This window comes from Piliocolobus tephrosceles, chromosome 5, assembly GCF_002776525.5.
Source record: "Piliocolobus tephrosceles isolate RC106 chromosome 5, ASM277652v3, whole genome shotgun sequence".
Taxonomy (NCBI): Eukaryota; Metazoa; Chordata; class Mammalia; order Primates; family Cercopithecidae; genus Piliocolobus; species Piliocolobus tephrosceles.
Genome location: NC_045438.1, coordinates 61,233,839 through 61,258,209, shown reverse-complemented (window position 1 = coordinate 61,258,209; position 24,371 = coordinate 61,233,839). Strand labels below are relative to the sequence as shown.

Sequence of the window (24,371 nt, the reverse complement as noted above, 5' to 3'; positions counted from 1 at the left end):
CTCCTGACCTCAGGTGATCCACCCGCCTCAGCCTCCTAAAGTGCTGGGATTGCAGGCGTGAGCCACTGCACCTGGCCTGAGTTTTAATCTTTAACTTCATAAGGAAAGGATGGATTGTCATTAGTACTCAGTACAGTTTTTTTTGTTGTGAATTGATCCTTGTAAGGAATCTAAAGCAATGTGTGCTTAACTTGGATCACTGATGCTTAAAACTAATATGTTACTTCCCCCAAATTTTTGCTTACATGACTATTAATAAGCCCAGTTTAGAAACTACTGTTCTAGAAAGGAATATACTTGGTGTTAATCGTTGTTAATGACCCATCATGCCTAGACTGGGCTTTTTTAAAAAAAAAAAAAAAAAAAAAAAGAGGGAGGGAGAGATGGGGCCTCAGTATGTTGTACAGGCTGGACTCCTGGACCAAGTGATCCTCCTGCCTCACCCTCCCAATAGCAGAACCTACAGACATATGCTACCATGCCCAGCTAAAATATTTGAGTTTTGATTTTGCCGAGTTTTGATATGTGGGAAATAGTTGATTAGCTTCGAAAAGTGATAGAATTCTACAGCTAAAAGTTATCTTTTTTTTCTTTTTTAATAAAGAGCTTCTTTTATTCTCGTAAGAATTTCATGAAGCCTTCTCACCAAGGGTACCCACACCGGAATTTCCAGGAAGAAATAGAGTTTCTTAATGCAATTTTCCCAAGTAAGTTTAAATAAAATATAAACCTGTTGTCTTCTTAAAGACAGAAAGTGCAACCTCTCAGAGATCTTTCTATATGAGAGCATATGTATGCAGGTATAGCACTCTACATACACTAATATTTGCTTTCCTTGTGGATTTTTTGGTTTGTTTTAGACAGGGGTCTCATTCTGTCACCCATGCTGGTACAGTGGTGTGATCATAGCTCACTGCAGCCTCAACATCCTAGTCTCAAGTGGTCCTCCCAAGTAGCTGGGGCTACAGGTGCGCACCACCACACCTGGCTATATATATATATATATATATATATATATATTTTTTTTTTTTTTTTAATTTTTAGTAGAGACAAGGTTTTGCCGTGTTTGCCCAAGCTGGTCTTGAACTCCTGGACTCAAGGGATCCACCTGCCTTGACCTCCCAAAGTGCTAGGATTACAGGTGTGAGTTACTGCACCTGATCCGTATTTACTTTGAGTTGGATGTTTTAGGAGTACAGTAGTGATCTTTATATAGCCTGTAATTCAAAATATGCAGAATTTATAAAGAGCATTAAAATATCAGATAAAATATTTTTAGTTAAGAGAGATGAATAGATAGCTTATTATTACGAATTATGTATACACATGCACTTGTAAAAATAATTGTGTGTCATAAATCAGTGGTGTTTAAAGGATGGAATTTTAAAATGTAGAATTGATCACCTGCTACCTCTGGTTTTTCATATAGCATAGAGAGAGTTCATCTTCATCTGGCCAGTCCCTCTATTTTGTGTCTCACTCAGTGGTTCTTTTTGCATATTTGTTTGCTTGAGACAAACTCTCACTCTGTCTCCCAGGCTGGAGAGCATTGGCATCATTATAGTTCACTGCAATGTCAAACTCTTGAGTTCAAGCGCCCAGCTAATTTTCATTAAATTTTTAGTAGAGATGGAGTCTGGCTATGTTGCCCCAGCTGGTCTTAAACTCCTGGCCTGTAGCAGTCCTCTAGCCTCAGTGGTCCTTAGCCTATAGATCATAATGTCCTTTGACAATATGAACAAAGTTATATGATTCCCTCCAGAAAAATACCTAGTGCTCTGCTCCAGCATTTTATATAACAATTGACCTGGCTTTTTAAAATTGCACAGTGTAAAGTAGTGTTTCCTGAATGAAATTGGTAAGGGTTTCTTTCATCCTTTTACTAAGCTTTTATTTATAGAGGTCAGGGAACTAAAGGTTATCTGATAACATCCTTACTTCCTAGATAAGGCTGAAAACCTAAGATAATTTAGTAACCTTGTACAAAGTCGCTTACAAGCATGAAAATCGAACTTAGCACATCTACTAATATGAAACCAAATCAGGCTAATCAGAGTGTTGGGTGTTTAGTGTAAATATCCACCAAGTCAGTCAATTCTCCTTATCTGGGAATTCACCTACTGTTTCCTTTCCTTTCACTGATGACATTTCTTCTTTTTTCTTGAGACAGCATGTCACTCTGTCGCCCAGGCTGGAGTGGAGTTGCATGATCTTGGCTCACTGCAACCTCCACCTCCCGGATTCAAGCAGTTCTCCTGCCTCAGCCCCCTAAGTAGCTGGGATTATAGGCGTGTGCCAACACGCCCAGCTAATTTTTGTATTTTTAGTAGCAATGGGGTTTCATCTTGTTGGCCAGGCTGGTCTCGAATTCCTGACCTCAAGTGATTTGCCCACCTCGGCCTCCCCGAGAAGGGGTGGGATTATAGGCATGAGCTGCTATGCCCGGTCCACTCATGGATGACATTTCTAATGAGTGGCAAATAGTATCATTCTGCTTATTGTGGAAGGGTAGTAACAAACCATCCTATTAAATGGATGTGTTATGTTTATTTTGTGTTCTCTTCCCTCAACAGATGGAGCAGCATATTGTATGGGACGTATGAATTCTGACTGTTGGTATGTTTAGTGCAATTTTGTGGATTTTTGTTGTCCTATGTAAGATTTAGTTTAAACTGCCAATTGTCATTTTTAGGAACATTTTAAACTTTTATTTAGGTACTTATATACTCTGGATTTCCCAGAGAGTCGGGTAATCAGTCAGCCAGATCAAACCTTGGAAATTCTGATGAGTGAGCTTGACCCAGCAGTTATGGACCAGTTCTACATGAAAGATGGTGTTACTGCAAAGGATGTCACTCGTGTAAGCGTTTTTAGTAATAATTGTTGCTGGATTCTTGTGCATGGGGACTAAATTTTATTTTTCATTCTTTAACTTTTAAGTTCAAGGTTACAAGTGCAAGTTTGTTATGTTGGTAAACTTGTGTCATGGGGGTTTGTCATACAGAGTATTTTGTCACCCAAGGATTAAGCCTAGCACCAGTTAGTTATTTTTCCTGGTCCTCTCCCTCCTCCCATCCTGGGACTAAATTTTGAACTCATTTGAAGTTTGTTTGTCAAAGCTTTGTTAAACTCGGTCTTTTTTCCCCCCAGGAGAGTGGAATTCGTGACCTGATACCAGGTTCTGTCATTGATGCCACAATGTTCAATCCTTGTGGGTATTCGATGAATGGAATGAAATCGGATGTGAGTAGTTATATATATTGCTTCAATAATTATTTAAATATTTAAATGTGTAATAGTCTTTGCATTCTTAATACTGTGAACTGTTTCTCTCAGGGAACTTATTGGACTATTCACATCACTCCAGAACCAGAATTTTCTTATGTTAGCTTTGAAACAAACTTAAGTCAGACCTCCTATGATGACCTGATCAGGAAAGTTGTAGAAGTCTTCAAGCCAGGAAAATTTGTGACCACCTTGTTTGTTAATCAGGTAATTTTATATTTTATTATTAATCAGGTAATTTGGTTTTTAAAATCTAAAGGAAATGAGACTGAGGCCTAAGATGTATTCTAAGATAGCACATACACCAGCCACTCAGATATCCAGAAGTAATACTGTTTGAGGTTACTGGTAGCTGAGAAGCTTTGTTTCATTAGACCTATATCAGTCCTTGTTTTCTATCTAGCCAAATTGATGGGTTCCTTCTGTCTTGCTATTGACAGGCCTGGTGTCATAAGAAGCCCTGGTTCCTCCAGCACATAAGAAGGCAGCTAAAATAACTCAAATGCCTTAGTTTCATTAAGATAAAAGTCTGTCACTTAACTGTTTTGGTTGAAAGTACTTCTCTGGATTGCAAACACTAATGGTTATTTAATTTTTTCCCCCAGAGTTCTAAATGTCGCACAGTGCTTGCTTCGCCTCAGAAGATTGAAGGTTTTAAGCGTCTTGATTGCCAGAGTGCTATGTTCAATGATTACAATTTTGTTTTTACCAGTTTTGCTAAGAAGCAGCAACAACAGCAGAGTTGATTAAGAAAAATGAAGAAAAAACGCAAAAAGAGAACACATGTAGAAGGTGGTGGATGCTTTCTAGATGTCGATGCTGGGGGCAGTGCTTTCCATAACCACCACTGTGTAGTTGCAGAAAGCCCTAGATGTAATGATAGTGTAATCATTTTGAATTGTATGCATTATTATATCAAGGAGTTAGATATCTTGCATGAATGCTCTCTTCTGTGTTTAGGTATTCTCTGCCACTCTTGCTGTGAAATTGAAGTGCATGTAGAAAAAACCTTTTACTATATGAAACTTTACAACACTTGTGAAAGCAACTCAATTTGGTTTATGCACAGTGTAATATTTCTCCAAGTATCATCCAAAATTCCCCACAGACAAGGCTTTCGTCCTCATTAGGTGTTGGCCTCAGCCTAACCCTCTGGGACTGTTCTATTAAATTGCTGCCAGAATTTTACATCTAGTTACCTCCACTTTCTAGAACATATTCTTTACTAATGTTATTGAAACTAATTTCTACTTCATACTGATGTTTTTTGAAACAGCAATTAAAGTTTTTCTTCCATGAGTTGAGTCCTTAAGAAAATGATTCCAGTTACTCATTTTGCATATTTACTATTTTAACATTATTGGACCCTGCATTTATAGTCCTTTGATTTCTTCCCTCTCCCTGGTGTCTCCCCCAAGACCCCAAATAAAGCAATACACTGTTAACACTGTGGGTTTATATACTAATTCTATACCCCAGATGGGGAATGGAGGAGATGGTCCCTGGGCTTAATATTCTTTAAAGGGCATGGGAATTTAACTTCTCTTTTATTGTAATGTGCTCTTTTGGAAAATAGTTGATTAGCAGGGAAGACCCAGAGTTGTAGATTGAGATTAGGGTGTACTGGCTGAACTGTGGAAAACATACAATTCTGTGTTCCTCAGTAAATGAGATTAGCGTCTGATGAGTAGCACGCCTTTACTAACCTACTAAGTAGTAGTATAAAATGATTTTTTATTTAGTTAATTACCAGAGAGATTTAGCATAATTTTGTTCTGGATTCAGTAAATCAAGTCAGCTTGGATCATTCACCTTAACTTTTCCTTTAGCGGCCATTTCCACTAGTTTCCATTAAGTAGTGTTCTATAAACTTTGATCCAAAGCAGAATCAATGTCTTTTCCATCTTGTGACTTAAAGTTCTGTGACTGTGATGCATGTGTGTTCTGACTTCATCTGTTCCTCTAACTACGGTGTTTCCCTCACCATGGCATTCGTAGGATGAAATGAATGACTGCCCAGAATGAGAATTTGTCCAGATTATTCAGATAAACATCATAAAGTAGAATATATGAATAAATAAGTAGAACATAAAATTCCAAAATACTCGATGAGAAATGACTAGTAATATAGGCTTTCAAGAGATGGTACCTTTTAGCTATATTTGCAGATACTCTGGGATTTTAAGGAACTGAGAAAACAGCAAAGTTGACTAAATTTTATATTTCTTGTCCTCTAAATATTTTGATAATTTCTGGATTGATGCAGTGATGTTTTTGTTCCTTCCGTATTTATAAATGAAACACCTTTTTTTAGTGTTTCTAAACCTAAAATCTACTTGGTTTGCAATCAAGTGGTTGGAACACTGTTTGACTTTTATTTGAAGCATGTTGTTGATTGAAAATTTCATTGAGGAAGTTTTCAGTCAGTGTGTAAGTTTGATTCTGTAATGAGCACAGCACCTAATATTTTGAGGAGCTCTGTTTTAAGGACCAATGCTTAAGGTGGACTTTGTTCGTAAACAGTATCCCAATAGATTTGTTGACTTGAGGTCTGTGGGTTTTTTTTGTTTGTTTTGTTTTTTTTCCTAATAGAATTAAGAATTCTAATGTTGAAAAACTGCACAAATTTGTATGGGACAAAGCCTAGAAAAGAGAAATGTAGATTGAATCATAATCTAAATCATGGTTTGATAGAAGAGGGAAAGTTTTGGTGCCATAATTTCTCCTTTCACTGGTGTTGGACTTAAATCAGTTGAAATGTATTTCTGTACCACAATTTACGCTTCAATAAAAGTTTAATTGTCTAGTGACATTCAGAAACTTTTCTGTTGCCCTGTTTTTTAAAGGAGCCTACTTGACCAAATACTCCATATCTGAAGTTTAAAATCAATATAACAATGTGTATTTATGAGTTTGGAGTTAGAGAAAAGTTTAAAAGTGTTAGGTCCCAATCTTTATTATAGACTAGACTCTTAAAACATTGGTTGAGGATGATCAAACTATAAGTTTCCTTATTTCATTCATGGTTATTTCTATTAAGTAGAAAAAATTTATAAGCGTGATCATTTCCTTTTTTAACTTAGGGCCTTGTTCTGTTGTCCAGGCTGGAGTGCGGTGGCTGTTCACAGGTGCGATCATAGCATACTGCTTCCTTGAACTCCTAGGCTCAAGCAGTCCTGCTGCAGCTTCCCAAGTAGCTGGGACTGCAGGCTTCTGCCATCACACTTGGCTTTGTCATTTTCTTTATTTGGCAACATTTTAGTTCTACAGTCAAATATATAATAAGCTGAAAATGTTATGAAAATGTATATTCTGATCTTTCTCAGAATATGCTTCAGTTAGAAAAATTTCCTCAATTTTCATTAAAAACAGATGGTGTTCTTAGAAAAGCAAAATATTACATATCCGTGCAATATGTAATTCACAAAATTCATTTGCCAAAAACAGGTGAGTGAATTTGGGGGTTCGTTAGTAAGCAGTCATCAAGTTTCCATCATAGACACATAAGTGGAAATGTGACACTATTTTATTCTCCTGGATGGACAATTATGATGGATTTGTTGGGTTCTGGGCTTCAGGCTTTATAATCTCATCCACTTTGCCCTTCCTCTTGTCATAATGGAAGAGGTGCTCCTAATTTGGATTCCATCCTTTCCTCCTCTCAGAGACTGTCCTGTGATTTCCTAAAACATTTCCATTAGTTTGTTTGAATTTTCTGATTTTCTTCCCTTAGGGCCCTCCACAGGCCTCTGTGCTAGTGCCTTGAATGATGGCAAGTGACCAAAAAAATTTTTTTTTTCTTTTATTCTTTTTTTTTTTAAGATGTTCTTGCGCTGTCACCCAGGCTGGAGTGCAGTGGTGCGATCTAGGCTCACTGCAACCTCCACCTCCCAGGTTCAAGTAATTCTCGTGCCTCAGTCACCCAAGTAACTGGAATTACAGGGATGTGCCACCACACCCAGCAAATTTTTGTGTTTTTAGCAGAGACAAAGCTTTACCCTGTTGGCCAGGCTGGTCTTGAACTCCTGACCTCAAGCAATACGCCCACCTTTGCCTCCCAGAGTGTTAGAATTACAGGTGTGAGCCACTGTGCCTGGTCAAGTGTCCAAATTCTTACTCCAAAACAACTTTGGACGGCGCCATAGCTGGACACCTGTAATCCCAAAAGTTTGGGAGGCTGAGGTGGTAGGATTGCTTGAGCCCAGGAGTTTGAGGCCAGCCTGAGCAACATAGCAAGACCCTGTCTCTACAATAAATAAAAGGAGGTTGAGACTAATGAGCTGTGATCATTCCACTGTAGTCCAGCCTGAGCAAAAGTGAAACCCTGTCTCAAAAACAAAAATCATGACTTGTGCAATAACCACCGGTTTTCCTGGATTCTTAAAAGAACCCTATGGTGAAATTAGAAACACAAAGCTAGAGGTATGTGACTTCAAGATGGTAAGAAAACCATCAAACAGATGGTATCCCTTGTCAAGGGATATCTGATAAATTGTTGGATATATGGCCTAGGGGCCCGGACAATAGATTTTAGATTTGTAAACAATATGGAGGGCTTTTTTTTTTTTTTTTTTTTTTTGAGGCAGAGTCTCGCTCTGTCACCCAGCCTGGAGTGCAGTGGCTGGATCTCAGCTCACTGCAAGCTCCGCCTCCCGGGTTTACGCCATTCTCCTGCCTCAGCCTCCCGAGTAGCTGGGACTACAGGCGCCCGCCACCTCGCCCAGCTAGTTTTTTGTATTTTTTAGTAGAGACGGGGTTTCACCATGTTAGCCAGGATGGTCTCGATCTCCTGACCTCGTGATCCGCCCGTCTCGCCCTCCCAAAGTGCTGGGATTACAGGCTTGAGCCACCGCGCCTGGCCTTTTTTTTTTTTTTTTTTTTGAGATGGAGTCTTGCTCTGTCACCAGGCTGGAGTGCAGTGGCGCCATCTTGGCTCACTCACACCTCCCGGGTTCAAGTGATAGCCTCCTAAGTAGCTGGGATAACAGGCATGCCTGGCCAATTTTCTGTATTTTTAGTAGAGATGGGGTTTCACCATGTTGGCCAGGCTGGTCTCGAACTCCCGATCTCAGATGATCTGCCTGCCTCGGCCTCCCACAGTGCAGGGATTACAGTCATGATAGAATTTTCAAGCATACAAAGTCTTAATATGGAGTCTTAATAGGGAGAATTTTCAAACATACAAAGTAAACAAAATGGTACACTAAACCTTTATATACAAGTTTCAACAACTCCATTCTAGTTAGGCATATCTGTCTACTGACTACATGCCCTTTTTAGATAAATTTAAATTGAAATGCATAAATCTGGCCGGGCACAGTGGCTCACGCCTGTAATCCTAACACTTTGGGAGGCCAAGGTAGGTGGATTACCTGAGGTCAGGAGTTCAAGACCAGCCTGGCCAACATGGTGAAACCCCATCTCTGCTAAAAATACAAAAACTAGCCATGAGTGGTGGCACATGCGTGTAGACCAAGCTACACAGGAGGCTGAGGCAGAAGAATCACTTGAACCCAGGAGGCTCCCAGGAGGCTGAGGTTGCGGTGAGTTGAGATTGCCACTGCACTCCAGCTTGGGCAACAGAGTGAGACTTCATCTAAAAGATATGTATACATACACACAAATGTAAGCTATAATTTTGGTAAATGGTTCTCCTTCGCCTCACACCTTACCAGGACAAAAGGAGCTCATTTACTTCTACCCAGGCAATTAAGCAGTCTCCTACCACACCACACTCAAATGTTTTATCATAGACTAGGGTTCATTTTTACTTTCCTTCCCTGGAACTTTGTAATTCTTTCAGCATAAACATTGTTGAAGTTCAACAGTCCTTATTGAGTAGGACTCTATTGTATGAATATACTATAATTTGTTCATCTGTTTTCCTGTTAGTGAACATTTTATTGGTTTCTAGTTTTTGGCAAGTGTGAGTAAAGCTGCTATGAACATTTGCACACCAATATTGTGACTTCTGGCCATGTAGTGGTATCTGGCGGTTTCAGTCTGCATTTCTCTGACTAATGAACATGTTCTCATGTGTTTATTGGCCATTAATATGTCTTTGAGTGTGTATTTTAAAATTAGGTTGTTTTTTATTACCAAGTTATAGGAACTCTGTATTTTGAATAAAATTTCTTGTCAGTTATTTTGCAAATATTTCCCCCATTGTGTGTCTTGACTCGTGATTTTTTTTTTTTTTTTTTTTTTTTTTTTTTTTTACAGTGTTTTGAGCAGAAGTTTCCACTGGAGTCTTAATTTATCAATTTTTAAGTGGACTTTTTCTAAATAAATCTGCCTACCTCCAGATTGTTATGGTGGTATTGTTTTCTCATAAAATGTTTAAGCTTTTATGTTTAGGTCTATTATCAATCTCAAGTTTTTGTATGTGATGCAGGGTAGGGCTTGAGGTTCATGTTTCTCCCCCCATCAAGTTATTCTAACACTGTGGGAAAGATTCTTTTCTCCATCTGTTTCTAGAGTGTATTCTCACTTTTTTTTTTTTTTTTTTTTTTTTTTTTTTTTGAGACAGAATCTTACTCTGTTGCCCAGGCTGGAGTGCCATGAAGCGATCTCGGCTCACTGCAACCTCCACCTCCCGGGTTCAAGGGATCCTTCTGCCTCAGCCTCCCAAGTAGCTGGGGCTATGGGCGTACGCCACCACACCCGGCTAGTTTTTGTGTTTTTATTAGAGACAGAGTTTGGCCATGTTGGCCAGGCCGGTCTTGAACTCTTGGCCTCATGTGATCCGCCTGCCTCACAGGTGAGAACCACTGCACCCGGCCTTCTGGAGTGTATTCTCTTTCACTGATCCACTTTTTATCTGTATGCCGATATAAATACTGATTTAAAGCTTAGATTGCTAAGCTTTAAAGTCTTGAAGTCAAGTTGTCTTCTTTTGTTCTGTTTTCAGATTACTTTGTCCTTTAGATGTTGATATAAATACGATAACAAACCTGTCAGTTTCAATTTTTTTAAAAGCTGGTGGGATTATTAGAATTAAGTTGAATTGTTTTGTTTTTGTATACAGTTTTGCTCCCGTGACCCAGGCTGGAGTGCAATGGTGCGATCTCAGCTCACTGCAACCTCCAATTCCTGGGTTCAAGCAATTCTCCTGCCTCAGCGTCCTGAATAGCTGGGATTACAGGCATCTGCCACCATGCCTGGCTAATTTTTTTTACTTTCAGTAGAGACGAGGTTTCACCATGTTGGCCAGGCTGGTCTTGAACTCCTGACCTCAGGTGATCCACCCGCATCGGCCTCCCAAAGTGCTGGGATTACAAGTGTGAGCCCCCATGCCTGGCTAGTTTTTTGTGAATTCCTGAGCATTTTTGGTTTCTGGATGCTAGTCTAAATGGAATTGGTTTCTTTCTCCAACTGGTACTAGTTTATAGAAAGGCAACTTTAAAAATGTTGACTTATATTATGAGACTTTGCCAATAGTGGGTGGTTGGTTGGTTCTTCCCTTATTCCACTGTTTAGGACTTCCTTGGTGAGTAGAAGAGGTAAGAGCAGACTGTGACTAAGGTGAGATATATAGTAAAATGTAAGGAGGCACTGTCAGGGCAGTGGAAGCGTAGAGTGGGCATCTGAGTGGGAGTACATCCTTGCACTTGCTCCTTCCTTTCACTTGTACCTTACTTGCTTGGTCTCGTGCTGTTCCCATGGGCTTACATCCTTGCCCTGTTCCCAGTTTTAGGAAGAAAGCATTAAATATTCCATCAAGACTTTGCTAGTAGGTGGTGTTTTTGTTTTGTTTTGTTGAAACAGGGTGTTGCTCTGTCACCCAGGCTCAAGTGCAGTGATGCAGTCACGGCTTACTGCCGCCTCGACCTCTCCAGTTCGAGTGATCTCATCTAAGCATCCTGAGTAGCTGGGACTACAGGTGCACACCACCACACCTGGCTAATTTTTGTGTTTTAGTAGAGACAGGGTTTTGTCATATTGCTCAGGCTGGTCCCCACCTCCTGGGCTCAAGCAATCTGTCCATCTTAGCCTCCCAAGGTGCTGGGATTACAGGAGTGAGCTACCTCACCTGGCCTCTACTGGTTTTATGTAGATGTCTAGATCAATGCCTTTTATTAGATTAAGGTAGTCCTCTTCCAGTTTTCTGGGTTGTCATGAATGGAAGATAGCACATCCCTACCCCCCTTTTTTCCCATCCATTGAGATGATAATGGTTTGTATGCTTTTTTAGATACTTTCTGTCCTCAGAATGAAAGGAGTTTAGTAGTGGAACCTGATGACTGAAACAGGCCCTCTACCATTGGAGACAAGAAGGGAAGTGTATGGAGTAGCCATTCTTTTATTTGTTTACTTTCTTAATAAACTTGCTTTCACTTAAAAAAAAAAAAAAGTGTAATGGCACTTGGGTAGTTCTCTGGTTTAAAGTAACTTTGTGGCCGGGTGCGTTGACTCACGCCTATAATCCCAGCACTTTGGGAAGCCAAGGCGGGTGAATCATGGGGTCAGGAGTTCAAGACCAGCCTGGCCAACATGGTGAAACCCCATCTCTACTAAAAATACAAACATTAGCCAGGTATGGTGGCATGTGCCTGTAGTCCCAGCTACTCAGGAGGCTGAGGCATGAGAATTGCTTGAACCAGGGAGGCAGAGGTTGTGGTGAGCTGAGATCATGCCACTGTACTCCAGCCTGAGCAACAGAGGGAGACTCCACCTTAAAAAATAAAAGTAATTGCCCAAGGTTAGAGAAAGTAGAAATGATATAACCCAGATTCAAACTCTGGCAGGCTAGAGTTTGTTTTAGGCACTGTTATCTATCAGCTAAATCTTTTAATCTACTTAAAGCTTCAGAATTCAATTATTTCATTTCCTATTTTTTACTGTTAAAGAATTCCTCATCCTTGGTAGCATGTTTGGTTCTGGTGACTTCAACCTCACCTTTAGCATTTTATTTTATTTATTTATTTAGAGACAGACTCTTGGCTCTGTCACTCAGGCTGGAACGCAGTAGTGCAATCTTGGCTCACTGCAGCCTCCGGCTCCCGGGTTCGAGTGATTCTCCTGACTTAGTCTCCTGAGTAGTTGGCATTATAGGTGTGTGCCACCATGCCTGGCTAATTTTTGTACTTTTAGTAGAGATGGGGTTTCACCATGTTGGCCTGGCTGGTCTTGAGCTCCTGTCCTCAAGTGATCTGCCCTCCTCAGACTCCCAAAGTGCTGGGATTTCAGATATGAGCCACCGTTCCCAGCCACCTTTAGCATTTTAGACGTAAGAGATACTGAGATGAAGCATGCAAAACGTGGAGAATGGATGCTGGTTAGTTAATGTGGTCTTAAGTTCTGTGCAATTATATATAACTACATAAAATTACATGGGCTGGGGTGTGGTGGCTCAAACTGTAATCCCAGCACTTTGGGAGGCCAAGGCAGGAGGATCACCTGAGGTCAGGAGTTCGAGACCAGTCTGGCCAACATGGTGAAACCCCATTTCTACAAAAATACAAAAATTAGCCAGGTGTGGTGGCACATGCCTGTAGTCCCAGCTACTCAGGAGGCTGAGGCAGGAGAATCGCTTGAACCTGGGAGTTGGAGGTTGCAGTGAGCCGAGATTGCACCACTGCACTCCAGCCTGGTGACAGAGCGAGACTCTGTCTCAGAATACAAAAAGTACATGAATGTTCAGTCAAAAATAACTGGATGAGTATGAATTAAATGCTGGTCTTACTGGTAGATGCTGAGAATATAAATAGAAATGAGCTGAATTTTGTTATAGATGTGTTAACAACATGAGAAGTTATAGAAGCATGTACAGAGGAGAGCCTCTGCCCAGGGAGTTCAGAAAAGGTTTACAGGAGGGCTCATCTTTGACATGACTGAAAAAAAATCCACAAAATGATAAGTAAGGGTGTGGTGTTCTAATGCAGATCTTTTTTTCTGGGGAGAAAAAAAAAGGAAGTGAATTTCATGCTCTACAAACTGCATGTGATTGCTGTGGGGAGTGGGGACAAGAAATGAGTTAAGATAGGATTGTGGTAGATGCTATGCTGCCACACCAAGATCATCCCAAGGACTAAGGTCTTTATTCTTTTACTTACAATTCTTTACTTATAATAATTCTTTTACTTATATAATAATTCTTTTACTTATAATTCTTTTACTTATAATAATTTTACTTATAATTCTTTATTCTTTTACAGGAGTATTGGTTACTAGCAGCTCACAGCTAGGTCCCTCTCTAGAAACTTCTCAGCAAAAGATTTCTGTATAAGAACAAAAATACTTGAATAAATTTCAAGTATTTGAAGTAGTTTGGGGAAAATTTAAAAGACCAAAAAAGGTAGTGCTGGTGCAGCTTACAATGGGATTGCAGAAAGTTAGTTTGGAAGCCAGGAGGCCAGTTAGACTAGAGAGGTAAGAAATGTTAGGGCTGGCATGAGGAAGTGGCAGGGACAGAAAAGAAGTAAAGGGTAGACCTAGAGTTTCTGGCATCATTCCACTGACGACTCAGGGAGGAGGATGGGGATAAAATGAGGTAGATTTGCTTTTGGATATGTTGAGTTTAATGAGGCAAAACGTGCATAAAGAAACCCAAATTCGTTATGCTACGATTGTGGGGTTATGAGCACTTTCAAAAAGAATGCTTAATCTTTTCAACAAGTAATTTTTGTTGTTGTTGTTTTGAGACAGAGTCTCACTCAGCTGCCCAGGCTAGAGTGCAGTGGCGTGATCTCGGCTCACTGCAACCACCGCCTCTTGGGTTCAAGTAATTCTCCCATCTCAGCCTCCTGAGTAGCTGGGATTACAGGCACCCGCCATCATGCCTGGCTAATTTTTATATTTTAGTAGAGATAGGGTTTCACCATGTTGGTCAGGTTGGTTTTGAACTGACCCTCAGGTGATCTGCCCATTTCAGCCTCCCAAAGTGCTGGGATTGCAGGCGTGAGCCACCACACCTGGCCTCAACAAGTAGTTTCTAAATAATTTTTTAAATTTTACATTGAGATTGGTTAAATAATTATACATCGAAATATGAAGCTATGAAGACTGCATATGGATTTATATTGGCATCATAATTTTTTATAACATTAAGTGAGGAAAAGTAAGATAGAAAAATGGCCGGGCATTGTGGTTCACACCTGTAATCCTAGCACTGGGAGGCTGAGGTGGATGGATCACTTGAGACCAGGAGTTGGAGACCAGCCTGGCCAACATAGCGAGATGCCCCATCTCTACTAAAAATACAAAAAAATTAGCTGGGCATGGTGGAGCACGCCTGTAATCCCAGTTATATGGGAGGCTGAGGCATGAGAATTGCTTGAACCCAGGAGACAGAGGTTGCAGTGAGCCAAGATCACGCCACTGCACCCCAGCACTGGGCAACAGAACAAGACCCTGTCTCAGCAACAACAAAAGACTCTGAATAAAATTAACTTTAAAAAAAAAAAAGAGGAGAGAGAGAAGAAAGAAAGAAAGAGAAAGAAAGCAAGAGAGAAAGAGAGAAAGAAAAAAAAGAAAAAAGGAAAAGAAAGAGAAAGAAAAGAAAAAGAGAAAAATATCCATTGCCAATCTGGAAAATAATAATAATTTTTAAAAAGTATTCCTGCAGGTATGAGGCAGGCAAATAGTAAATGATCACCTTTTTCGTGTTAAATAGTGGAACAATAGATACAGGAAATCAAAAGTATCCTAGTGATGGAACTGTGGGTGTGCTTTTGCTTATCTATTTCTATAATCTATATGGACTGTTTAGTAGCAAATAGGAATATCTTAACAAAAACGTGTTCCTGCTGTTGCTCGTCCATTCCACCCTGAGCCACCTACCATAAATCTAGCCCACGCAGAGACTATATTTTGTGAAATAGATAGCTCCCTCGGGGCAGCCACAGACCTGTGGGGAGGCATGGAGAGTGGAACTGAGGGTGTGCTGGGTTTCAGCCCTGGCCTGAAAATCGACCTTTAGGTAGTGCAAATTATGTCACTGTATGTAGCTGCCCTGATTGCAGGAAAAGAATGGAGACCAAGGTTAAGGTAAGACCAGGCAGAGTCAGAGTTAGAGGCCAATGGCATAGAGGCATTCAAAAAGACAAGGCTTCCAGCCTAGGCAACATAGCTGTACCCCCATCTCTAATTTAACGTGGCAGACACCTGTAGTACCAGCTACTTGGGAGGCATAGGTGGGAGGATCACTTGAGCCCAGGAATTTGAGGCTGTAATTTAGAAGAGTTTCCCAAATGTTTGTTGTTGAAGGACCAGTTTTCATTTCCAATCTGCCACAGACTGATGCTTTTGTAAATGGCAATAAAAGTCAATTGCTATTCAAATGAATTTTTTAAAAATCAAAAATACCCCATTTTGAATATTAATATAGTCAAAACAAAATTGCCAAGTATTTATAAAAACTAAGCATGTATTTTCATTCCTGTGTTTATCTCACTGCAAACTGATATAGTCTGTGCATGGTGGCTCACACCTGTAATTCCAACACTTCAGGAGGCCGAGATGGGTGGATCACTTGAGGTCAGGAGTTGGAGACCAGCCTGACCAACATGGTGAAACTCCATCTCTACAAAAACAAAAAACAAAAAACCCAGGTTTGGTGGTGTGCATCTGTAATCCCAGCTACTCAGGAGGCTGAGACAGGAGAATCGCCTGAACCTGGGAGACGGAGATTGCAGTGAGCCGAGATTGTGCCACTGCACTCCAGCATGGGTGACAGAGTGAGACTCCACCTCAAAATAAATAAATAAACAAAAACAAACAAACTGATATAGTTTGGGATTCCTACCAGTCAAAGACCACAGTTGGTGGTAGAGTGTAGAAGCCGGGACACTGGAAAAGGGAGACATGACGATACAGATCACACAATCAGCTGCAGGCCATGTCACCCTGATGAAACAGGAATCCAAATGGCATCTGGGGCCAGAGGCTTCCCCCACAACACAGCTCACTTATTCAAAGTTGTTCAGAAGAATTGCCTGCCAGTACTGCCTCCTTAGGAGGTGAACTCTCTGTTAAGGCAGAATAATACTATGTAATTTTTAGAAGTATGTATTAGACATAAAATATGTTCAAATGCATGTGAAATAAAGTATAATTCACAGTAGAACAAAGTTTTAGTTTCTTAGGGTTGAAATGTAGATCATCCTATTTGAAATCATTACAGTTACTATATTGGGGCAAGACTCCTCAAGGCCATAGAAACTAATTGAAACAGTTAATTCACATTTGACCTTTCTTGCAGTAGGCACTTAGGTTGATAAATCCCTAATCTAATAACTAACTGTTCTATGCTCTGGAAAGAAATTTGATAAATTTCTGCTTATCAAAATGCCCTATGCTAACATTGTGAATTCTTTCACAAATACTGTATTGTGAAATGGGAGTACATATTTGTGATGTGCTGTTTATTATGTGGACATAATATAAGAAACTCTCACGTGTTATCAGTAAACAAAAGGAAACATCCTTTCTATTCAAAAGAGAGTAATTCAGCGGACTAGAAACTTCAAAATTTCTTTGTTTTTAGAGGTGGGGCCTCTGTGTTGCCTAGGCTGGTGTCCAACTCCTGGACCCCAGCAAACCTCTCGCTTTGGCCTCCCAAAGCTCTGGGATTACAGGAGCTAGCCACCGCGCCTGGCCTAGACTTCTCTTTTTACGTAGTAGAGGCAGTTTATGAAGATAAAAGTCCCAGCTCTAAAAGTGTGGCATTAAATTACTTCACAGTTTTTCTTTTTTAAAAAATATTGGTGCACACTTCACCTGGACTTCACATTTTTTCAAAGTATACTTGTGAGTTATCTTAATGGTATTCCTTAATTATTTGTAACTATGTAGTGTTGTCTGAACACTTTTCCTGCTTTTCCTGCCTCAAAACATCCTCCCCACCTTTGGCTGTCCTGTCTCCTCCTGTCCCTGACCTGCTTCCTCCTTGCTCAGTCCTCTCCAGGAACTCTGGCTTCTTGCTCTTCCTAGAGCACACCAGGCATGATCCTGTGTTAGGACCTCAGTGCTAGCTGTATTCTGGAATGCTCTTCCTTTAGACATCTACATAGCTCACTCCCTTACCAGACTGTCTTTGCTCAAAGTCTTAGTGAGACATACCATACCCTGACCATCCTATTTTATATTGCAAACTGACCCCCAAACAGTCCTAATCCCCCTCATCTCTATTAGTGTTTTTTAGATATTAAGTATTCATCATGCTTACTTTTATTGTCTAGCTCCCTCTACAAGAATGTGAGCTTTCTGAGGACAGGGATTTATATCTGCTTTGTTTCTATTTCCCAAGCATGGAGGTCCAAGATAGTCCTAGTAATGGCTACATACTGTGCTGTGTTTGCACCCTTCTGTAGTCCCTTCCCACACTGATAGGGCTGACTTATGTGGCCAGCAGGTTGTTGCAGAAATCAGGGAATATGACTCCAAAGATAGGTCATAAAAGGCATCCAAGGAATAGGTCCTCTAGACCCAGACAAGCCTTTAAATGACTGTAGATCTCTCCACCATCTTTGTATTTTGGCTAGCTCCTGTAATCCCAGAGCTTTGAGAGGCCAAAGCGAGAGGTTTGCTGGGGTCCAGGAGTTGGACACCAGCCTAGGCAACACAGATGCCCCACCTCTAAAAACAAAGAAATTTTGAAGTCTCTAGTCCACTGAATAACTCTCTTTTGAATGGAAAGTATGTTTCCTTTTGTTTACTGATAACACGTGAGAATTTCTTATATTATGTCCACATAATAAACAGCACATCCCAGCATCTGGAGTGGACCTCCAGCAAACTCCAACAGACCTGCCACTGAGGGTCCTGACTGTTAGAAGGAAAACTAACAGTCAGTATTTTTTCCCCATTATCTTTAATTTTTCTTTCCTGAGAGCCATTATAGGTTTACAGCTAAACTGAGCAGAAGATACAGAGATTTCCTATACATCACCTTCAGCGCATGCATAACCTCCTTCACTATCAACATCCCCCACTAGAGTAGCACGTTTGTTACAATTGATAAGCCCACATTCTATTATCGAGGGTGTGTAGTTGACATTAGAATTCACTTTCACTGTTGCACATTTGAAGGGTTTGGACAAATGTATAATGTCACGTATCCACCATTATATTATCATGCAGAGTATTTTCACTGCACAAAAAATCCACTGTGCTCCATCTATTCATCCCTCCCTCCTCCTCAGAATTATTTGTAAGACTCCAAAAACACAGGACAGAGGGGATGTTCCAAGATGGCCAAATAGGAACAGCTCCAGTCTGCAGCTCCCAGCGTGAGGGACACAGAAGACGGGGGATTTCTGCATTTCCAACTGAGGTACTGGGTTCATCTCACTGGGGCTTGTCAGACAGTGGGTGCAGCCTACAGAGCAGGGTGGGGCATCACCTCACCCAGGAAGCACAAGGGGTCAGGGAATTCCCTTTCCTAGAAAAGGGAAGACGTGACAGACGGTACCAGGAAAATTGGGACACTCCCACCCTAATACTGCGCTTTTCCAGCGGCCTTAGCAAACAGCACACCAGGATATTATATTCTGCACCTGGCTCAGAGGGTCCCATGCCCATGCAGCCTTGCTCACTGCTAGCACAGCAGTCTGAGATCGAACTGCAAGGTGGCAGTGAGGCTGGGGGAGGGGCATCAGCCATTGCTGAGGCTTGAGTAGGTAAACAAAGTGTCCAGAAGCTCAAATGGGTGGAGCCCACAACAGCTCAAGGAGGCCAGCCTGCCTTTGTAGACTCCACCTCTGGGGGCAGGGCACAGCTGAACAAAAGGCAGCAGAAACTTCTGCAGACTTAAACGTCCCTCTCTGACAGCTTTGAAGTGAGTAGTGGTTCTCCCAGCATGGAGTTTGAGATCTGAGAACAGACAGATTGCCTCCTCAAGTGGGTCCCTGACCCCTGAGTAGCCTAACTGGGAGGCACCTCCCAGTAGGGGCCAACTGACACCTCATATGGCCAGGTGCCCCTCTCAGACGAAGCTTCCAGAGGAAGGATCCGGCAGCAACATCTGCCGTTCTGCAATATTTGCTGTTCTGCAGCCTCCACTGGTGTGATACCCAGGCAAACAGGGTCTGGAGTGGACCTCCAGCAAACTCCAACAGACCTGCAGCTGAGGGTCCTGACTGTTAGAAGGAAAACTAGCAAACGGAAAGGACATCTACACCAAAACCCCATCTGTACATCACCATCATCAAAGACCAAAGGTAGATAAAACCACAAAGATGGGGAGAAACCAGAGCAGAAAAGCTGAAAATTCTAAAAACCAGAGCACCTCTTCTCCTCCAAAGGAATGCATCTCCTTGCCAGCAATGGAACAAAGCTGGATGGAGAATGACTTTGACGAGTTGAGAGAAGAAGGCTTCAGACAATCAGTAATAACAAACTTCTCCAAGCTAAAGGAGGATGTTTGAACCCATCGCAAAGAAGCTAAAAACCTTGAAAAAAGACGAATGGCTAACTAGAATAAACAGTGTAGAGAAGTCTTTAAATGACCTGATGGAGCTGAAAACCACGGCACGAGAACTACATGATGCATGCACAAGCTTCAGTAGCCGATTTGATCAAGTGGAAGAAAGCATATCAGTGATTGAAGATCAAATGAATGAAATGAAGCAAGAAGAGAAGTTTAGAGAAAAAAGAGTAAAAAGAAACGAACAAAGCCTCCAAGAAATATGGGACTATGTGAAAAGACCAAATCTACATCTGATTGGTGTATCTGAAAGTGACAGGGAGAATGGAACCAAGTAGGAAAACACTTTTCAGGATATTATCCAGGAGAATTTCCCCAACCTAGCAAGGCAGGCCAACATTCAAATTCAGGAAATACAGAGAACGCCACAAAGATACTCCTCAAGAAGAGCAACTCCAAGACACATAATCATCAGATTCACCAAAGTTGAAATGAAGGAAAAGATGTTAAAGGCAGCCAGAGAGAAAGGTCGGGTTACCCACAAAGGGAAGCCCATCAGACTAACAGTGGATCTATCAGCAGAAACCCTACAAGCCAGAAGAGAGTGGGGGCCAATATTAAACATTCTTAAAGAAAAGAATTTTTCAACCCAGAATTTCATATCCAGCCAAACTAAGCTTCATAAGTGAAGGAGAAATAAAATCCTTTACAGACAAAAAAATGCTGAGAGATTTTGTCACCACCAAGCCTGCCTTACGAGAGCTCCTGAAGGAAGTACTAAACATGGAAAGGAACAACCAGTACCAGCCACTGCAAAAACATGCCAAATTGTAAAGACCATCGATGCTAGGAAGAAACTGCATCAACTAACGAGCAATATAATCAGCTAACATCATAATGACAGGATCAAATTCACACATAACAATATTAACCTTAAAGGTAAATGGGCTAAATGCTCCCATTAAAAGACACAGACTGGCAAATTGGATAAAGAGTCAAGACCCATCAGTGTGCTGTATTCAGAAGACCCATCTCATGTGCAGAGACACACACAGGCTCAAAATAAAGGGATGAAGGAAGATCTACCAAACAAATGGAAAACAAAAAAAAAGCAGGGGTTGGAATCCTAGTCTCTGATAAAACAGAATTTAAACCAACAAAGATCAAAAGAGACAAAGAGGGCCATTACATAATGGTAAAGGGATCAATTCAACAAAAAGAGCTAACTATCCTAAATATATATGCACCCAATACAGGAGCACCCAGATTCATAAAGCAAGTCCTTAGAGACCTACAAAGAGATTTAGACTCCCACATAATAATAATGGGAGACTTTAACACCCCACTGTCAACATTAGACAGATCAACGAGACAGAAAGTTAACAAGGATATCCAGGAATTGAACTCAGCTCTGCACCAAGCAGACCTAATAGACATCTACAGAACTCTCCACCCCAAATCAACAGAATATACATTCTTTTCAGCACCACATAGCACTTATTCCAAAATTGACCACATAGTTGGAAGTAAAGCACTCCTCAGCAAATGTAGAAGAACAGAAATTATAATATCTCTTAGACCACAGTGCAATCAAACTAGAACTCAGGATTAAGAAACTCACTCAAAACCGCTCAACTACTTGGAAACTGAACAACCTGCTCCTGAATGACTACTGGGTACATAACAAAATGAAGGCAGAAATAAAGATGTTCTTTGAAACCAATGAGAACAAAGACACAACATACCAGAATCTCTGGGACACATTTAAAGCAGTGTGTAGAGGGAAATTTATAGTACTAAATGCCCACAAGAGAAAGCAGGAAAGATCTAAAATTGACACCCTAACATCACAATTAAAACAACTAGAGAAGCAAGAGCAAACACATTCAAAAGCTAGCAGAAGGTAAGAAATAACTAAGATCAGAGCAGAACTTAAGGAGATAGAGACACAATAAACTCTTCAAAATGTCACTGAATCCAGGAGCTGGTTTTTTGAAAAGATCAACAAAATTCATAGGCTGCTAGCAAGACTAATAAGAAGAGAAGAATCAAGTAGATGCAATAAAAAATTATAAAGGGAATATCACCACTGATGCCACAGAAATACAAACTACCATCAGAGAATACTATAAACACCTCTACGCAATTAAACTAGAAAATCTAAAAGAAATGGATAAATTCCTGGACACATACACCCTCCCAAGACTAAACCAGGAAGAAGTTGAATCCCTGAATAGACCAGTAACAGGTTCTGAAATTGAGGCAATAATTAATAGCCTACCAACCAAAAAAAGTCCAGGACTAGATGGATTCACAGCCAAATTCTACCAGAGGTACAAAGAGGAGCTGGTACCATTCCTTCTGAAACTATTCCAATCAATAGAAAAAGAGGGAATCCTCCCTAACTCATTTTATGAGGCCAACATCATCCTGATACCAAAGACTGGCAGAGACACAACAAAAAAAGAGAATTTTAGACCAATATCCCTGATGAACATCAATGCAAAATCCTCAATAAAATACTGGCAAACCGAATCCAGCAGCTCATCAAAAAGCTTATCCACCACGATCAAGTTGGCTTCATCCCTGGGATGCAAGGCTGGTTCAACATACGCGATAAATGTAATCCATCATATAAACAGAACCAATGACAAAAACCACATGATTATCTCAATAGATGCAGAAAAGGCCTTCAACAAAATTCAACAGCCCTTCATGCTAAAAACTCTCAATAAACTAGGTATTGATGGGATGTATCTCAATACCTAGTTTGAGATAGGTCAGGTGTTCCTTGGCTAACATGGTGAACCCCATCTCTACTAAAACTACAAAATATTAGCCAGGTGTGGTAGCCAGCACCTGTAGTCCAAGCTACTCAGGAGGCTGAGGCAGGAGAATGGCATGAACCCAGGAGGCGGAGCTTGCAGTGAGCTGAGATCGTGCCACTGCACTCCAGCCTGGGCGACAGAGCAAGACTCCATCTCAAGAAAAAAAAAAAAAAAGATAAAGACACTTTTGGATGCTCTGTGATTTCAATGATGGTTGTGCTTTTAATCTGTGTTGTTTATCTTTGTATAGTCTGCAGATGCAGATCCCAGTTCCTGCAAGAAGTAGCTCACTGTGACTACCTTTATCGCTTTATAAAACTAAAAAAGGGGGACATGTTGGGAACAAGCCCCCAAATCTGGCCATAAACTGGCCCCAAAACTGGCCATAAACAAAATCTCTGCAGCACTGTGAAATGTTCGTGTTGGCCATGATGCCCACGCTGAAGGTTGTGGGTTTACTGGAATGAGGGAAGGAACACCTGGCCCACCCAGGGCAGAAAACCACTTAAAGGTGTTCCTAAACCACAAACAATAGCATGAGCGATCTGTGCCTTAAGGACCTGTTCCTGCTGCAGATAACTAGCTAGAGCTCATCGCTTTGTTTCGGCTCATCCCTTTGGTTCCTGTAAGGAATACTTTTAGTTAATCTACAACCTATAGAAATAATGCTTATCACTGGCTTGCTGTCAATAAATATGTGGGTCAAACTCTGTTTGGGGCTGTCAGCTCTGAAGGCTATCAGCTCCCTGATCCCACTCCACACTCTATATTTCTGTGTATGTGTCTTTAATTCCTCTAATGCCACTGGGTTAGGGTCTCCACGATCGAGCTGGTCTCGGTATGCATATATGTATGCATATATATGGAATATATATATATATATATTCCAAAAGTGGCTGCATGCAGTGGTTCACAATCCCAGCACTTTGGGAGGCTGAGGTCAGAGGATAGCTTGAGCTCAGGAGTTTGAGATCAGTCTGGGCAACATAGGCAGACCCTATCTCTACAAAAACAATTAAAAATTAGCCAGGTTAGTGGTGGCACATGTTTGTAGTCCCAGCTACTTGGGAGGTTGAGTGGGGAGGATCCATTTAGCCCAGGAGTTCAAGTCTGCAGTGAGGGTAACAGAGCAAGACCCTGTCTGAAAAAAATTTTAAAAATCCTGGCCGGGCGCAGTGGCTCACACCTGTAATCCCAACACTTTGGAAGGCCGAGGTGAGTGGATCACGAGGTCAGGAGTTGAAGACTAGCCTGACCAAGATGGTGAAACCCTGTCTCTACTAAAAATACAAAAATTCCGGTTCCGGTGTCAGTTTGAGGCGCAGCTGCCACCGCCGGAGCCACGATACCTAAAGGAGGGAGAAAGGGAGGCCACAAAGGCCGGGCAAGGCAGTGTATGAGCCCTGAGGAGATCGATGTGCAGCTGCAGGCTGAGAAGCAGAAGGCCAGGGAAGAAGAGGAGCAAAAAGAAGGTGGAGATGGAGCTGCAGGTGACCCCAAAAGGAGAAGAAATCTCTAGACTCAGATGACAGTGAGGATGAAGATGACTACCAGCAAAGGCGCAAAGGTGTGGAAGGGCTCATCGACAATAAGAACCCCAACTGGGTGGCATAGACAACCAAAAAGCTCACACAACTGGATCTGGACAGGCCAAAGGAACTTTCAAGGAGAGAACGACAGGAGATTGAGAAGCAGAAGGCAAAAGAGCGTTACATGAAAATGCACTTGGCCAGGAAGACAAAGCAACCAAGGCCGACCTGGCCCGGCTGGCCATCATCCGGAAACAGCAGGAGGACGCTGCCCGGAAGAAGGAAGAGGAAAGGAAAGCAAAAGACAATGCCACATTGTCAGGAAAACCAATGTAGTCGCTCTCCCTGAATAAGCAACTGTGA

The 24,371-nt window shown here is 41.3% G+C and overlaps 1 protein-coding gene and 1 pseudogene across 1 annotated transcript in view; both read left to right on the top strand.

Moving 5' to 3' along the window:
- The window catches only part of AMD1 (adenosylmethionine decarboxylase 1), a 21,288-nt gene extending 15,183 nt beyond the window's left edge, over nucleotides 1-6,105 (top strand). The window contains exons 4-9 of the mRNA XM_023206031.3: nucleotides 605-707; nucleotides 2,574-2,616; nucleotides 2,716-2,860; nucleotides 3,151-3,243; nucleotides 3,337-3,492; nucleotides 3,891-6,105. Coding sequence (XP_023061799.1) covers nucleotides 605-707; nucleotides 2,574-2,616; nucleotides 2,716-2,860; nucleotides 3,151-3,243; nucleotides 3,337-3,492; nucleotides 3,891-4,031 — 681 coding nt within the window. The 3' untranslated portion in view covers nucleotides 4,032-6,105. The remainder of the gene's footprint in view (nucleotides 1-604; nucleotides 708-2,573; nucleotides 2,617-2,715; nucleotides 2,861-3,150; nucleotides 3,244-3,336; nucleotides 3,493-3,890) is intronic.
- LOC111538636 lies at nucleotides 5,671-24,371 on the top strand (annotated as a pseudogene).